Genomic DNA, 13843 nt, shown 5'->3' on the forward strand with positions numbered 1-13843 from the left:
GATTCCACCAGAAGTTCCTTCAGGGATTTCTTCAGAGGTACCTTCCAGAAGTTTTTCCTAGGATTCCTCCGGGAGTTCCTACCAGAATTTCTCCAAGAGACCCTTCCGGGTTTCCTCCAGGAGTTCCTTCCAGGAGTTCTTCCCAGGATTCTTCCAGGATTTTCATACAGAATTTCCCCAGGATTTCCTCCAGCAGTTTCTTCCAGGGTTCCTTCCGGGATACCTCCAGGAGTTCTACCCAGGATTCTTCCAGATGTTTCTTCAGGGATTCCTTAAGAGGTTCCTTCCAGAAGTTTTTCCTAGGATTCCTCCGGGAGTTCCTACCAGAGCTTCTCCAAGAGACCCTTCCGGGATTACTCCAGGAGTTCCTTCCAAGAGTTCTTCCCAGGATTCTTCCTTGCAGAATTTCTCCAGGAATTCATCCAGGAGCTTCTTCTGGGATTTCTCCAGGAGTTTCGTCCAGGATTCCTCCGGGAGTTTCTTCCAGGATTTCTCCAGGAGATTCTTCTGGGACGCCAACAGGTGTTTTTTTAGGGATTCCTGCAGAAGTTCTTTCCGGGATCGCACGAGGAGTTTCTTCCAGGATTCTTCCAGTTTTTCGGGATTCCTACTGGGATTCTTAGAGGAGTTCCTTGCAGGATTCCTTCAAGAGTTCATTCCGGGATTCCTTCAAGAGTTCCTTCCTGGATTTTCCAAGTGTTCTTTCTGGGATTACTCCAGGGGTTTCCTTCGGGATTTCTGAAAAAAAAATTCTGGAAGCATCCAAGAAAGGAACTCCAGAACGAATCCTGGAAGGAATTCCTGGAGGAATTCCGGAAGGTAGTCCTGGAAGACTCCCGGAAGAAATTCCTGGAAAAGTCTCCCAAGGAGTTCCTGAAGCATTTCCGGAACGAATTCCTGAAGGAATCCCCCAAGATTGAGTTCTTGCAGGAATTGCGGAAGCAATTTCTAACAGAATCCAGGAAGAAATTCCCTAAGGTTATTCTGAACGAATCGGGGAGGAAACTCCTGGAGATTTCCTGAAGAAATTCTTGTTGGAATTCTAGAAACATTCCCTGGACGAATTCCGGAAAGTATTTCTTGAGGTATCTCGAAAGGAACTTCTCGTGAAATTCTGGAACGAAATGCCTTGAGAAATTTCAGAAGAGCTTCCAGAGAGAATCATGGACGAAATTCATGGAACGATACTGGATTGAGATTCTTGAGTAAATTCCAGATGCATTTTCTGTAAAAAATCCCACAAAGAATTCCTGGAGGAATCCTGGAAATCATTCTTGAAAAAATCCCAGAAGGAGCTTCTGAAGCCATTTTTAATGAAACTCCGGGAAGAATCTTGGAAGCAGTTCTTGGAGGAATCCAGGAAAGAATTCCCAAGGGAGTGTTGGAAGAATATTCTAGAGGAATCCCAGAAAGAACTTCTGCAAGATTCCCGGAAGGAAACCATTAAGGAATCCCTGAATAAATTTAGAGGAATCCCGAAAGAAACTCCTGGTTTGATTCCGGAAGAAATTCCTGATGGAAATCTTGGAAGGAAATTCAGAAGGGAGACTCCTGCAAGTAGTGATTGAGGAATCCCGAAAATAAATTTTTGGAGAAATCTCAGAATGGCCTTCTGGAGGAATCCCTAAGGAACCTTCCTGAAGAATTGCGGAAGCAGTTCTTCGACAACTCTCGGAATAAATTTCTAGAGGAGTCCCAAAAAGAGACTCATGGGGAAGTCCCGGATAAAATTCCTGAGCAAATCCGGAATCAATTCTAGGGAGAATATCAAAAGGCACTACTCAAATGATCCCTGAAGGAATTCCTAAAAAAAAATACAGCGGCTGTTCGCTCGTTGCAACATGTTTACATTGCAACAAGCGAATGCCATTAACTAATTGCAACGTCACTTTGACACTAAAGTGCATCAAAATGCACTGACAGCATAACTGACAGCGTCAAATTTTGCAATTAGTGGACTTGCAACGAGCGAACGGCCGCTGTACTGAAAAAATACTCCAGGAGTGTAAGTATTTACTTTCTGGAAATTCTGGGTAAAACCGGAAGTAATTTTTGATGCAATTCCAGTAGAAACTACTGGCAGTATCCCAGAGAGAATACCTGCAAGAACCTCAGAAGGAATTGCTGGAAAAATACCAGAAAGCCAGTTTTTCGATAAAGAACGCCCGGATTTATCAAAATAAAAACAAACATGCGTTTTTTTTTTTCAAACATTTTCCGTTCATATTAGTCCTGTTCATTGAAGCAGGTTGAACATGCTCGAAGTTGCTTTGTCCTGGTCTTGCCCATTTGTCAACAAAATGATATTGTCGTCGCGGTTAAAACTCGAAGTTTTCCCACACCCGACAATCGAATGTCCAAAGTCTATGCTCCATACAAATTTTATTTTTTTTTTGTACGGACGAAAGTCTACGACAGAGGAGAGAGGGGGGGGGGGGGTCCAAGATGACTAAATTTGGTCTAAGTGGTTTATAAACAGACCATAGGTTTACTCAAGTTCAAGGTCTAAAGCAACCAGTGCCAAAGAATGAATGATCGTGGGACTGAAAAAGATGCTCGATCTCGTTACCGGGGCTTGTTGGGCACCTGCCACAATAATCGTAAATCTAATTTAGCTAGTAGTGGTAGTGGTGAGGTTAACCATTTCGCAAAGAGCGGGATAGCTATAGATCTCCTCTGAGGAGAGAAGATACAGGAGAATCATCAATGAAAACAGGGAAGTACTTTCTGCCATGGAGGAGGCTACCCAGCAGCTTGACTCCTCTATCATCGACTTTGCGTCTTCGAAGCCGAACATCAGTGAGTACTTCAAGCAGGGCTTGCAGAAATTGTATATGCTGAAACTTCGTGAAGCTGCCAAACTGTACCCAGAATGTGTTCTTCACATTCGCTGGAAGGTCGAGGAGCACGCCAGACGCGATCGACTATGACAAGCACTCCTAAAAGCGAACATCAGCGGTGGAGCTACCAAGCGGTGATCCCTAGGCCAAGACATTATCTCCGCAGAAGAAGGCCAATAATGCTAGTGCAACATTGCACAGGTTCTCAAACACCACAGAATAGGGCCGGTCAAGATGAGGATGCTCCGTTGACCCTAGTGGATGGATAGATGGAAGCAAAAGAGGAAATAGAAAGAGGAGCACGGACTAGGGACGCTAAGACAAGGAAAGGTAGAAGGATAGGTGCCAAGCGTGACAAGGGCGAAGACTTTGTCACTAAGACAGATGAGGCTCTCACCGCTGAAGGAGATTCTAAAAGTCAAAAACCGGAAACAGATTACGGTACAACAAAATTGGGTCAAATTGTGCTAGAGGTAATGACCATGCTCGACGTCGATGTGGATAAACTTCGTTGTAGGACGGCTGGAAAGGGCAATGATCGAAGAACGAGTACAAAACCAGAGATTTTGTAACCTGTTAGTAACACCCTCTCAACGCTACAGAACAGAACCACGCTATTTTCATCGTTATAGTGCCCGACCGATTACTTTACGTCGCCTCCGTGACCATCTGGACAAATTCCGGCCAAGAGCCAATCCGTCACCATATCGGCAGGACGAGACACGTACCCAAGTAACACACTTGTCACAGAAGAGTGACGGCAGCGCAGGTTTTGCTTACGCAGAAGCCACTGTGCTGTGGTTCCCTATTTCAAGTGCGAGGAGTTCCCTGCCCGCGAGTTCCGTGACGTGGACGTGCCGACCCAGAGTCGAGGAGTCTCAGTACTGCTCTCGACCTACTTACCCAATGATTGCACGAGCCTGTTTGTAGACAATACGACGGGTGCAACGAGCACGTACTAATGAAGAGCGGGATGATCAACAGGTGGCGTTCGTGGCACCCACATTTGCGCTCAAGACCGAGATACGGTCAAACAAGAAGGCCTATATCAAAGTGCCAATGCGAACTCGTGGAGTGACGCCTACAGGGTCGTGATGGCTAAGACACGAGGTATTATGGCTTGCAACGAGCAATCTTCAGGGATGCTGTAGAGGACCACCGAAGTATTTCCCCGCGTCATAACCCGAATCCTTGGCCTACCCTCTAAAGATCGCCTGGGACTGGGGCGAGCTATGAAAGGAGGGTAACCGAAGAGCAGCTTGTAGGAATTACTACCCTTTAAGCGTATGTAAGGTCCCAGATCCGGATGGAGTTCCAAACCTAGACTTAAATGTAGTCATTGCAGAGGCTCCCGGAATGTTTATATCTGTAATGCAGCAGTGCTTGGGCTGATAGTAGGAATCCTCATAATGTTCACTGTGGGGATTCATCAAAACTTCCTTCTGGGATTTGTTCAGGAATCGTTTTTGAAACTCGTCCATGCGCTTTCCGAGAGTTTCCCAGGAGTTCCTTCTGAGTTTCCTTTTGGAACTTTTATGGAATTCCTCAAAAGTCCTTTTGTAATTCACAAGGTGATCTTTCAAAGATTCCTCCTGGAGTTCCTTCTGGGATTCCTTCAGAAGTTCCCTCTGGGATTCCTCTAGAAATTCTTTATGGATTCTTCCAGATTTCTTCTGGAATCGAGATTCGTCCAGGACTTCCTTCTGGGATACCTTAACAGGTTTCTTTTAGGATTCCTCCAGGAGTATTTTCCAGGATCCCAGGATACTTACAGAAATTGCTTCCAGATTTTCCTTTTGGGAATCTTCTAGTAATTTATTTAGGGATTCCTGTAGGAGTTGCTTTAAGATGCTTCCAGAAGTTCTTTTTGGTTTCTTCTGGGAAATTTCCTTTGGCATTCTTCAATATTTTTATCACACAGAAAATTATTTTAGTAATTTGTTTTCAAGGGACTGTCCATTAATTACGTAAGGGTTTATGGGGGAAGGGGAGGTTTGAGAAATCTTACGCGCTATACAAAAATATTTGGGTTCTCATACAAAAAATCGTACAAGGGGAGGTGGGGGTGTCGAAAAATCGTGAAAATCACCTTACATAATAAATGGACAGCCCCTAATATGGACTTTGGAAATTTATCATGAGATTTTTCCTCTGGCAAATTTCGTCTGGCATATCCTCTCTTCGGAGAAATTCACAAGACAAGACACTACACCGTCTTCAGCCAGAGGCTGCACAGACTGAACATTACCAACACGAGACAACGAACAACACACATAACACCCAGTGGCCCGATGGAGAATTTTCCGTTTGAAGAGAAGTTTTCCCCGACTGGAGCGGGAATCGAACCCGCACTCCGAGGCTTACATAACGCCCACAAATTCGTTTAAAATTCTGGATAAATACTCGAAGAATTTTCTGAACAATCCTGAAAAAAAAAACACTTGGACGATTTCCCCGGCAGAATTTCGGATGAAACTTGTGGAACCATCTTGGGGAATTGTGAAGAATTCTTCGGAGGAACGTATGGAAAAACTATAAAGAGAAACCATGGAGGAATTTGAAAGAAATCACTGAAGGAATCGTTACTGGAATTTCTGGATAGATTCCTGAAAAAAAATTGAAGGAATACGTGGAGATTCCCGGCAGAAATTTTTGCATAAATCTATTTAGGGTTCTCATTTGAGTGGAGAACTGAGTGGAGGAGCTCCAGGCGAAAACCTTGAAGAACTTCTTAGAGAAGTTAGTGAAAGTATTTGAGAAGGTACTCTCGGATGAATTCTTGGAGCAATTATCTGAAATACAGAGAGTTTTTTTGGAGAAAGCCTCGAAGAACTCTCAGCAAAAAAAAAGGGAAGAAATTTCTAGAACAATCTTTTTTTAGTGGAATCTTTGCATGAATTTTTGGTGCTGAAAAATCACTGGTACGAACTTTTTGGAATATTGCTGGCAAGTCATCACAGTAACTCCTGGTTTGTTTCTTGGAGAAATTCTTGGAGATTCTTCACGTAACAATTCTCCCTACATGAACGCTCGACAAAATTCACATTAAATTTTGTGAAAAAAATGTTGGATTAATCTTTTCTGAAATTTCCTGATTAAAAATCACAGAAATTTTTCGAGGAAATCCTAAATAAAAACTGGGAGATATCTGAAAGAAGCTTTCTGGAAGCATCAACACAAGAATTTTCGCTAAAATTAGTGGAATTTCCGCAGGAATCATCGGAAAAAATAGTGGAAGAATAAGAAATTCCTAAAGGAATGGAATCCCTGAAGTAGTAGTTATTAAAATCTGTGAAATACTCCTCCAAAAATTTTAAATAAAAGCTTGTGAAGAAATGTTTGGAAGATTGCTCACAGACGTTTTTGAAGGAACTATAGGAGAAATTATGGAAAAAAATCCTCGAATAAATCCTGGAAAGAATTTCTGGAGAAACACTCGGGAAAATTACTGGAAGAATAACCTTATTGTAGTATAAATTCTGGATGAGATTTCCGGAGAAATCCTCAGAGAAATGCCTGTGGATTGCGTAGGTCCATTTCTGCTTAAATTGAAGTATTAGAAATTCTCTGGAGGATTATTGGAAGTATTCTCAGAGAATTTCTTGGAGGAACTCCAGAGGAAAATCTTATTGAAATTTAAGCAGAAATTTATCGCATGAATTTCGGAAAAATCCCCAGAGAACGTTTAAATGAATCCTAGGAAATATTTATAAAGAAATTTTCGGAAAAAATTGTAAAAGACTTATGTAGAAGAATTTTTTATTAAAGTGCTAGTTTAAAGCATTTCTAGAATTCTAGACAGTCTAGACAAGAATACTTTGAGAAGCTTCTGGAAAAATACTCTAAGATTTTTGTGGAATCTTTCTTGGGGATATATGTGAAAAAACTCTTGATGGAATCCCATAATAGTGACCCATAATTTCTGGAAGCATCATCTTATGAGTTTCTGAATTTATCTCTTGAAATATTTCATCAGCATCCTCCAAGGAACTCCTGGAAATATTACTGAAGAAATTTTCGATGAAATACTTTTTAAAATTTGTAGAGAAAAATCATGGAATAATCATTACAAACATTTCTGAAGTAATCCTCAAATAAATTTATGTCCTTGGAGATATCTTTAGGAGAACTTTCGAAGTAATTTTCGGAGAGTCTTTTGAAGCTATTTCCGAAGGAATCCTCGGAGGAACTTCTGGAGGAAATCTAAATAAGGTGTTATGTATTCCTCCGACGATATTTTTAGGAATTCTCGAAAGAATTTCTGGAGGAATTTTTACATACGAATCTCCGGAATCGGTAGAGAAGTCGTTGAACGACTCTTTTGAGCAAGTCTCAGAGAAATTTTTAGAAGATTCTGCATACCTTTCTTAGGTGTCCAGCTAATCTTCCTTTCCCATTCCACAGCTGTCGCAAGAACTTAGCCAGTTCTCGACCATTGGAGGATTGCGTCAGTTTTGTCTAAGAAGAGTCAGAGATTAGTACCAAATCTTTGTGCTTTGGTTCGGACGGGAAGGAGGCAATCCTCATAACAGAGGTCTAGGACGGTACCGTACCACCTACGAATTTGTGCGACTTGCTCAATGCTTATGAATTCTTATGAGTATTTCTTGGCTTTTCAATCCGATTGTGAGATCAAAAACACCTTATGTCCTCTTACTCCGACGTTTCGATCCGTATCGGATCTTTCTCAAGGATTCTGTTGATTTATTAAAACTTGTTGACTTTTTCCGACTGTTGAATTTTTACTCTAGTCCAGTATTTTTATTGTTGTCAAGACTGGAAAGCCATCCTCCTAGAGTAGATTTATTAAAACATCACAATTAATTTCGTTTTCTTACAAGACACTGCTAATGCTAATGCAGAAATGCCTGGCTGAGAGAATCTTTTCTGAGGTTTAGAAGCGGCAGTCTGGTCCTATTGCTAAAGACGGGAAAATCACCCGGTGACCCGTCGGCATACAGACTAGTATGGTTGCTCGACACGGTGGGAATCTACTCGAGCGGATCATTCTCAACAGGCTGTTGAGGTGCACCGACGTCTAGCGAGCAACCAGTTTGACTTTCGAGAGGAAAGTCAGCCGTATATGCTATCTTGTCCGTTACTAAACTTCCCGAGATAGCTCTTCAGCGTAAGAGGAGGGGAACTCACTTTCGTCGTACAAATTACCTAAAACTTGTTTATAATTAAGCTTAGCTGGGAAATATTTGATACAGTAGACGTTCGATAAGTGCAACATGTTTACGTTTCACTTAGCGAATGAAATTCGATAACTGCAACAAATGACAGACGTCACATTACTGTCAGTTGCTGCAGAATGCAACCAATGTGCATTTGAAAAACATCGCATTGCAACAAAAGTGCTTGCGAAAAACATCGCATCGCTGTTGACATTTTATTTTGACGGATAGCGGTGCGATAACTGCAAAATTGTTGCACTTAGCGGACTTGCAGTTAAAAAGCATTGCAGTTAAAGCGTTTGCACCGAGCGAACGTCTACTGTACTATTTTGAGTTCATCGGGCTCAAAAACACACTTCACGAAGACGAAAACAAAGATGCCGAAAATTCACTAAGTTCCCCTATACACGAATGCAAAATCAATTTGAATAAGATCAGTTAATTATTGTTAAGGTCTTCCTAGTACATTAGAGTGAGCAGTAAACTTAGTACCAATTTGACCGTTAAGCAAATAAAAAAGGAGAAAAGGCTACCCCTTTTCGAACAAGACTTCTAACTACGCTACTACAGTGATAGACATTCGTTTAGCCGAGACAAAAAAAAGTGTCAGGAAACCCATTCAAAAGATTTTATGATAAAACTTTTTTATCATAGTGAAAGTATATCTAGTACTGTTTTATAAAAATGTGACACATCACACTTACATATACACTGAAAAAAAAACGAGGGTAAAACCCTTCAAATGTCATTTTTTGCCTAGACATTCGTTTAGCCGAGGTAAATGAAAAATTGGTTTTCAATAGTTTTTTTTGCAATTTCGTGAGTATATTTCGAGGATATACTCCAAGGCATTTAGCTTATGACGTTTTAGCAAGATAATTGACCTTAAAAGTTTATTTATTTGTGAAATTCAGAGAAATATTATAAAAAAAATGTCCCGATAAGGAGAAGTGACGATAAACAAATTTATTTAAGAAAAATGATTTCTGTAAACACTCAAACGTAAGCTAGATTAGCAGTTTTGAAAATATGGCACAGAATTATTGTTAGAAATGTTCAAATTATTGCATTAAATGTCATGAAAAAATTAAGTATACTAGTTTTTGGTTGTTTAAACTTAAAAATGGGATTGATAAAAGCTAAAATAAATAGTTCTGCATTGAAATAAAGACGTGCCCTAATGCCTGTGGAGTATACCTGTTTGATACTAGCATTACTAAATGAGTTAGAAGACTGCTAAGTGAAACAACTGCAAGTAGTGTCAGAATTTTTGTACCCTGTTTATTCAAAAGCAGATGCTCATACAAAAATGCAAGATATGGTCAAACAATTGGCTTGTTTCATTCAATCTGAAGAAATAGATTATAAATGAGTCTTAGTTGTGAACCACATTCATTTATAACATGATTTATTTGAAAATAATGTCTAAAATATGAAACAAGTAGTTCATGCAAGAAATTTGAATACTTTCAGTGCCATTTCTCGAAATATGAGCCGTCCAATGTATGTTATTTCAGCCAGAATACAGTCTGGAAGATATTGGAAGCTATTAGAAGACGTAATAGTAGTAAACGCTGTGATTTATGCAAGTGAAACCATAATATTTCATCAAAACAATACTTGAACTCGTGAATTTTTGATTGTTTGCGTTATTTTTTTCTGTTAAAAACATTGTTTTTCGTAAATTTTCAACCTGCTTTGGTAATGAAACTTTCATTGCATTCTTTTGAAACACTTCCGATAAAAATAACTACATCAAATCTCAATTTTGAAACATTTACAGTATTATGACATATTTATATGAGATGCATGCAAAATTAATATGGCAACACTTCCAAAAACGACCTAATTCATGATTTACAAGTCGATCTATAATGCAGGTCACCATACAAAATGACTTTGTTGGATATTTTTCGAAATTTATTAGTTTTTTATTATGGAATTCTAAAAAATGTTCAATTCGGCTAAACGATTGTCTAGGCAAAAAATGACATTTGAAGGGTTTTTACCCTCGTTTTTGTTTCAGTGTATATGTAAGTATGACGTATCACATTTTTATAAAACAGTACTAGATATACTATCACTACGATAAAAAGTTTTGTCATAAAATCTTTTGTATGAGTTTTCTGACATTTTTTTGAAAAATTTTTAGCCTCGGCTAAACGAATGTCTATCACTGTATATCTAACCCATCACAATCAAGTAACGTTTCCAAACGCATGGGACAAGATAACAGCGAAATGTCCGTAATAAATCAACACCAGAAAATTCCGGATTTTCATTCTTAACCATTTCATCATTCTTCATAATGTGTGCTGCTCTCTTGTTTCGCACATTTCACAACTCGTTGAAACATATACTTAGGCCTAGAAATCCAAAGCAAGAAACATGATTCCCAATAAATTGACCCGCGCCAATATCTTATCAAATATCGACTCCGAACCGAACCGAACTGATGTCTCCTATCCGCTTCTATCTTCTCCGTTTCCGCAGGGCCCGTTGGCGTGAGAACCGGACCATCTTCAACACCCCCAATCCCCGGCTGATGAACGTGTCGCTCCTGAGGGACAACAAACTGCTGCACGGCCAGGAACGGCGAGGTTCGCGCATGTCGGTGCGCCTTCCGTCACGGCAACCGAGCATGGCATCGCTCCGTCCGCATTCGCCGAATGCGTCGATAGGTAAGCTAGGTCTGTATGCGGGAAACCGATTTCCTACTCCTATGTACCTATGTACCTACTACTGTCTGTAGTTGATGTTGATGTTGATGTTACACACCAATAGTGCTACACTTACTAGAGGAGTTCTGTAGGCAGGCACTATCTCCGTAGATCCTGTTGTGTTCGTCGTTTGAGCTGCCATTCGTTTGATTAGAATTAATATGTTGTGATAAATGTAGGGGAAGTGACGACTTCAACAACTTGATTTACCTCCTTGACGGTAATAAGTAGGCCGAAGAACTGCCGAAGCCGTCATTTCCCTTATTATCATATTGTGATTATTCTGCGTAGAATTATAAGTAATGTATTAAGCTATCTACATCTACTTTCCTGTGATCAACGCTATTTATAGCAGTTAATCGTTGTCATACATCTGGATTCGACTGAACCAAATACAAATAAATATGTAGAAAATATGAATGAATATATAACGAAGCCAAACCTTGAATTTTCATAAGCACAAATGTGAAAAACCAAATATCGCAAAGCACTGAAAAGTTGATCGATTGATCAGCAGCTGATGGTGACCAATCGATCAACTTTTCAGTGCAATCCTTTAATTGGTTCTTCAGATTTGTGCTCTTGAAAACTCTAGGTGTGGCTTCGTCATATCTTCACCTTAATTTGTTATGTGTGACCTAATCTATGTTCGGTGGTACCGGTACATACACTGAAAAAAGGCTTGCAGTAATGACCAGCATAATAGTTATTTATGCAACAAGTTGCAAAATGATGATTTTTTCAGCACGAGTTGTACGTTTATCCAACGAGGTTTGCCGAGTTGGATAAATACGACGAGTGATGAAAAAATCGAGTTTTGCAACGCGTTGCATACAAAGTTTTTTGTAATTGCAAAAATACCCGTACAGTATAATCTCTCTAGCCACACAAACGTGTATCAGCAGCAACCACGTGCGAGCCTCCATGCGCGACAGGACGTAGTGCATAGCATTTCCTTCGATCAGGTAGGCTATGGTAGGCCAACTGTCGCAAGTTTTCAAGCTCCCGTCGTCGTCATGCAGCATCATAAGCAAAAGCAAAAGTAGGTTCAGTTTCTGATTCTACGCCTGATTGGCAATTCAAATCAGAATCTGAATCGTCCTGATTCGGATTCGAACTACTCAGTGCATGTAGAAGCAGCAACTATATCTACGGAAGTAGCGGTACTTAACAAAAAGTGTGTGCTGGCAAAAGTGCCGAAAAGTACTACTTTTCAGCACTCTAAAGAGTGCCGAAAAGAAGTACTTTTCGGCACCTTTGCTTCAGTGAGGAAAAGTAGGCCGTTTTAACATTGTTTCCGCGAGTGAAAAGTAGGGGAATTCGCAACGCAATTACAAAATAGTAGTTTACGCAACAAGGTGCAGAATGACGATTTTTACAGCACGAGTCGTACATTTATCCAACGAGGCTTGCCGAGTTGGATAATTACGACGAGTGCTGAAAAAATCGAGTTCTGCACCGAGTTGCGTACAACGTTTTTTGCAATTTCATAAATTACCCCTGAAGATAGTTTTTAACAAAACTTTTTCATCAAACTGCACACTGATGTTCATAGCCATGTTTAAGGAAATCTAATCATAACAGGTTATATGTATTGTACAGTTGTCACAATTTTTCAAAACTGCATCCACAAAGCTTCAAGAAGTTGACCAAAACTGAAAACAGTGCTGTAATGGTTCATTACGCAACGCAAATCAGTGCTGTAATGAACCATTACAGCACTGTTTATTTGGTGTGGGAAAGTAGGCCTTTTCCTGTCAGATTTGCGTGAGGTAAAACAGCCTATTACGATGAGAAATTGCAAAAAAATGTTTTCAAATGTATCATGGCAAAACGTGATCACCGACCTTCGAACGCTTCTTGTGTGCATTTTGTTTCCTCTCATATCAACTGGTTCGGTGGTGGTAGTAGTGGTAGCACGCGAGCCTGGTGATCTCAAGGCTCTGGGTTCGAATCCGGTCGTCAACTGTTACCCTCACTCCCATGAGCTCTAACTTAGCTTCGCCCCTCGAGATACTCAAAAGTCGTGGGGTTCTCTTTCGTTTTTGCTCAACACCGCTCATTCGCTTCGTAATCAGATTCTATGCCTTCTCCCAAAAGTTGAGCTGATTTGGTTGAAAATTGAAAGTACACAAAGCCCTTCAAAGTTTGTATGGGAAAACGATGTTTTTCTTTCCATCGACCATTTCCCCAAGTACCCAAGATAGCTAGTTGACCCTTGGTACACCTAGGCTACTCTATCAGCTAAAATTTCACCGAAGACCACATTCAAGGCCCAGTCACATATACCAATCAACTCAGCTCGACGAATCGAGGTGATGTCTGTGTGTATGTGTACAAACAAAAACTCACATAACTTTTTGACAGTAAACCTCAAACGATTTTAATAACCGACGGTTCATTCGACGCGGAATCTGGTCCCATTGTTTCCTATTGAAAACGGCTCGCATCGGTCCAGCCGTTCTGGTGTTTCATTTTAATTTAGGTGTTCCGGACCAGTACGCCAGGAAGGGGCCAGTTATGAAAATGCAACAAACCTATACATACTTACTTACTTGATACTTGATGGGCTACAACTCGTAGCGGAGAGTCTACGCCGAATGAAGTATCCGCCTCCACTGGCCTCGGTCCTGGGACAATCGCTTCCAGTCGCCCTGAACGTTTAGAGTCTTTAGGTCCTCCTCAACTGCAAAAAGCCAACTTGTGCGTGGCCTCCCACGAAGCCGACGACCCCTTCCTGGTTCTATGCTGCGTTCCTCCGGCATACAAGCTACGTGTCCAACCCACCGCAGCCTGCCGTGTTGTATTCGCTTCACTATATCCATCTCTTTATATACCTGGTACAATTCGTAGTTCATGCGACGCCGCCAGATGCCGTCCTCCAGTTTACCGCCGAGTATTGTTCGCAGCACTTTACGTTCGAAGACTCCAAAGGCTCTCCGATCAACTTCTTTTAACGTCCACGTTTCATGACCGTATAAAGCGACCGGGAGAATCAGAGACTTGTACAACGCGAGTTTTGTCTTCGTTTGCAGCCTGCGGGACCTCAGCTGGTTTCGCAGACCGAAAAAGGCCCGATTTGCAGCCGCAATCCGTTTTTTCACCT

At 40.8% G+C, this 13843-nt stretch overlaps 1 protein-coding gene across 4 annotated transcripts in view; it reads left to right on the forward strand.

Moving 5' to 3' along the window:
* Positions 1-13843, forward strand: part of LOC109402379 (uncharacterized) — a 489342-nt gene that overhangs the window by 458033 nt on the left and 17466 nt on the right. For 2 of the 4 annotated variants that reach the window (XM_029856761.2, XM_029856762.2), the window contains exon 8: positions 10511-10698. In XM_029856761.2, coding sequence (XP_029712621.2) covers positions 10511-10698 — 188 coding nt within the window. Of the gene's footprint in view, positions 1-10510; positions 10708-13843 lie in introns of all 4 variants that reach the window. The other 2 variants (XM_029856760.2, XM_062847136.1) reach the window with 1 other exon arrangement.

This window comes from Aedes albopictus, chromosome 1 (assembly GCF_035046485.1).
Source record: "Aedes albopictus strain Foshan chromosome 1, AalbF5, whole genome shotgun sequence".
NCBI classification, from domain to species: Eukaryota; Metazoa; Arthropoda; class Insecta; order Diptera; family Culicidae; genus Aedes; species Aedes albopictus.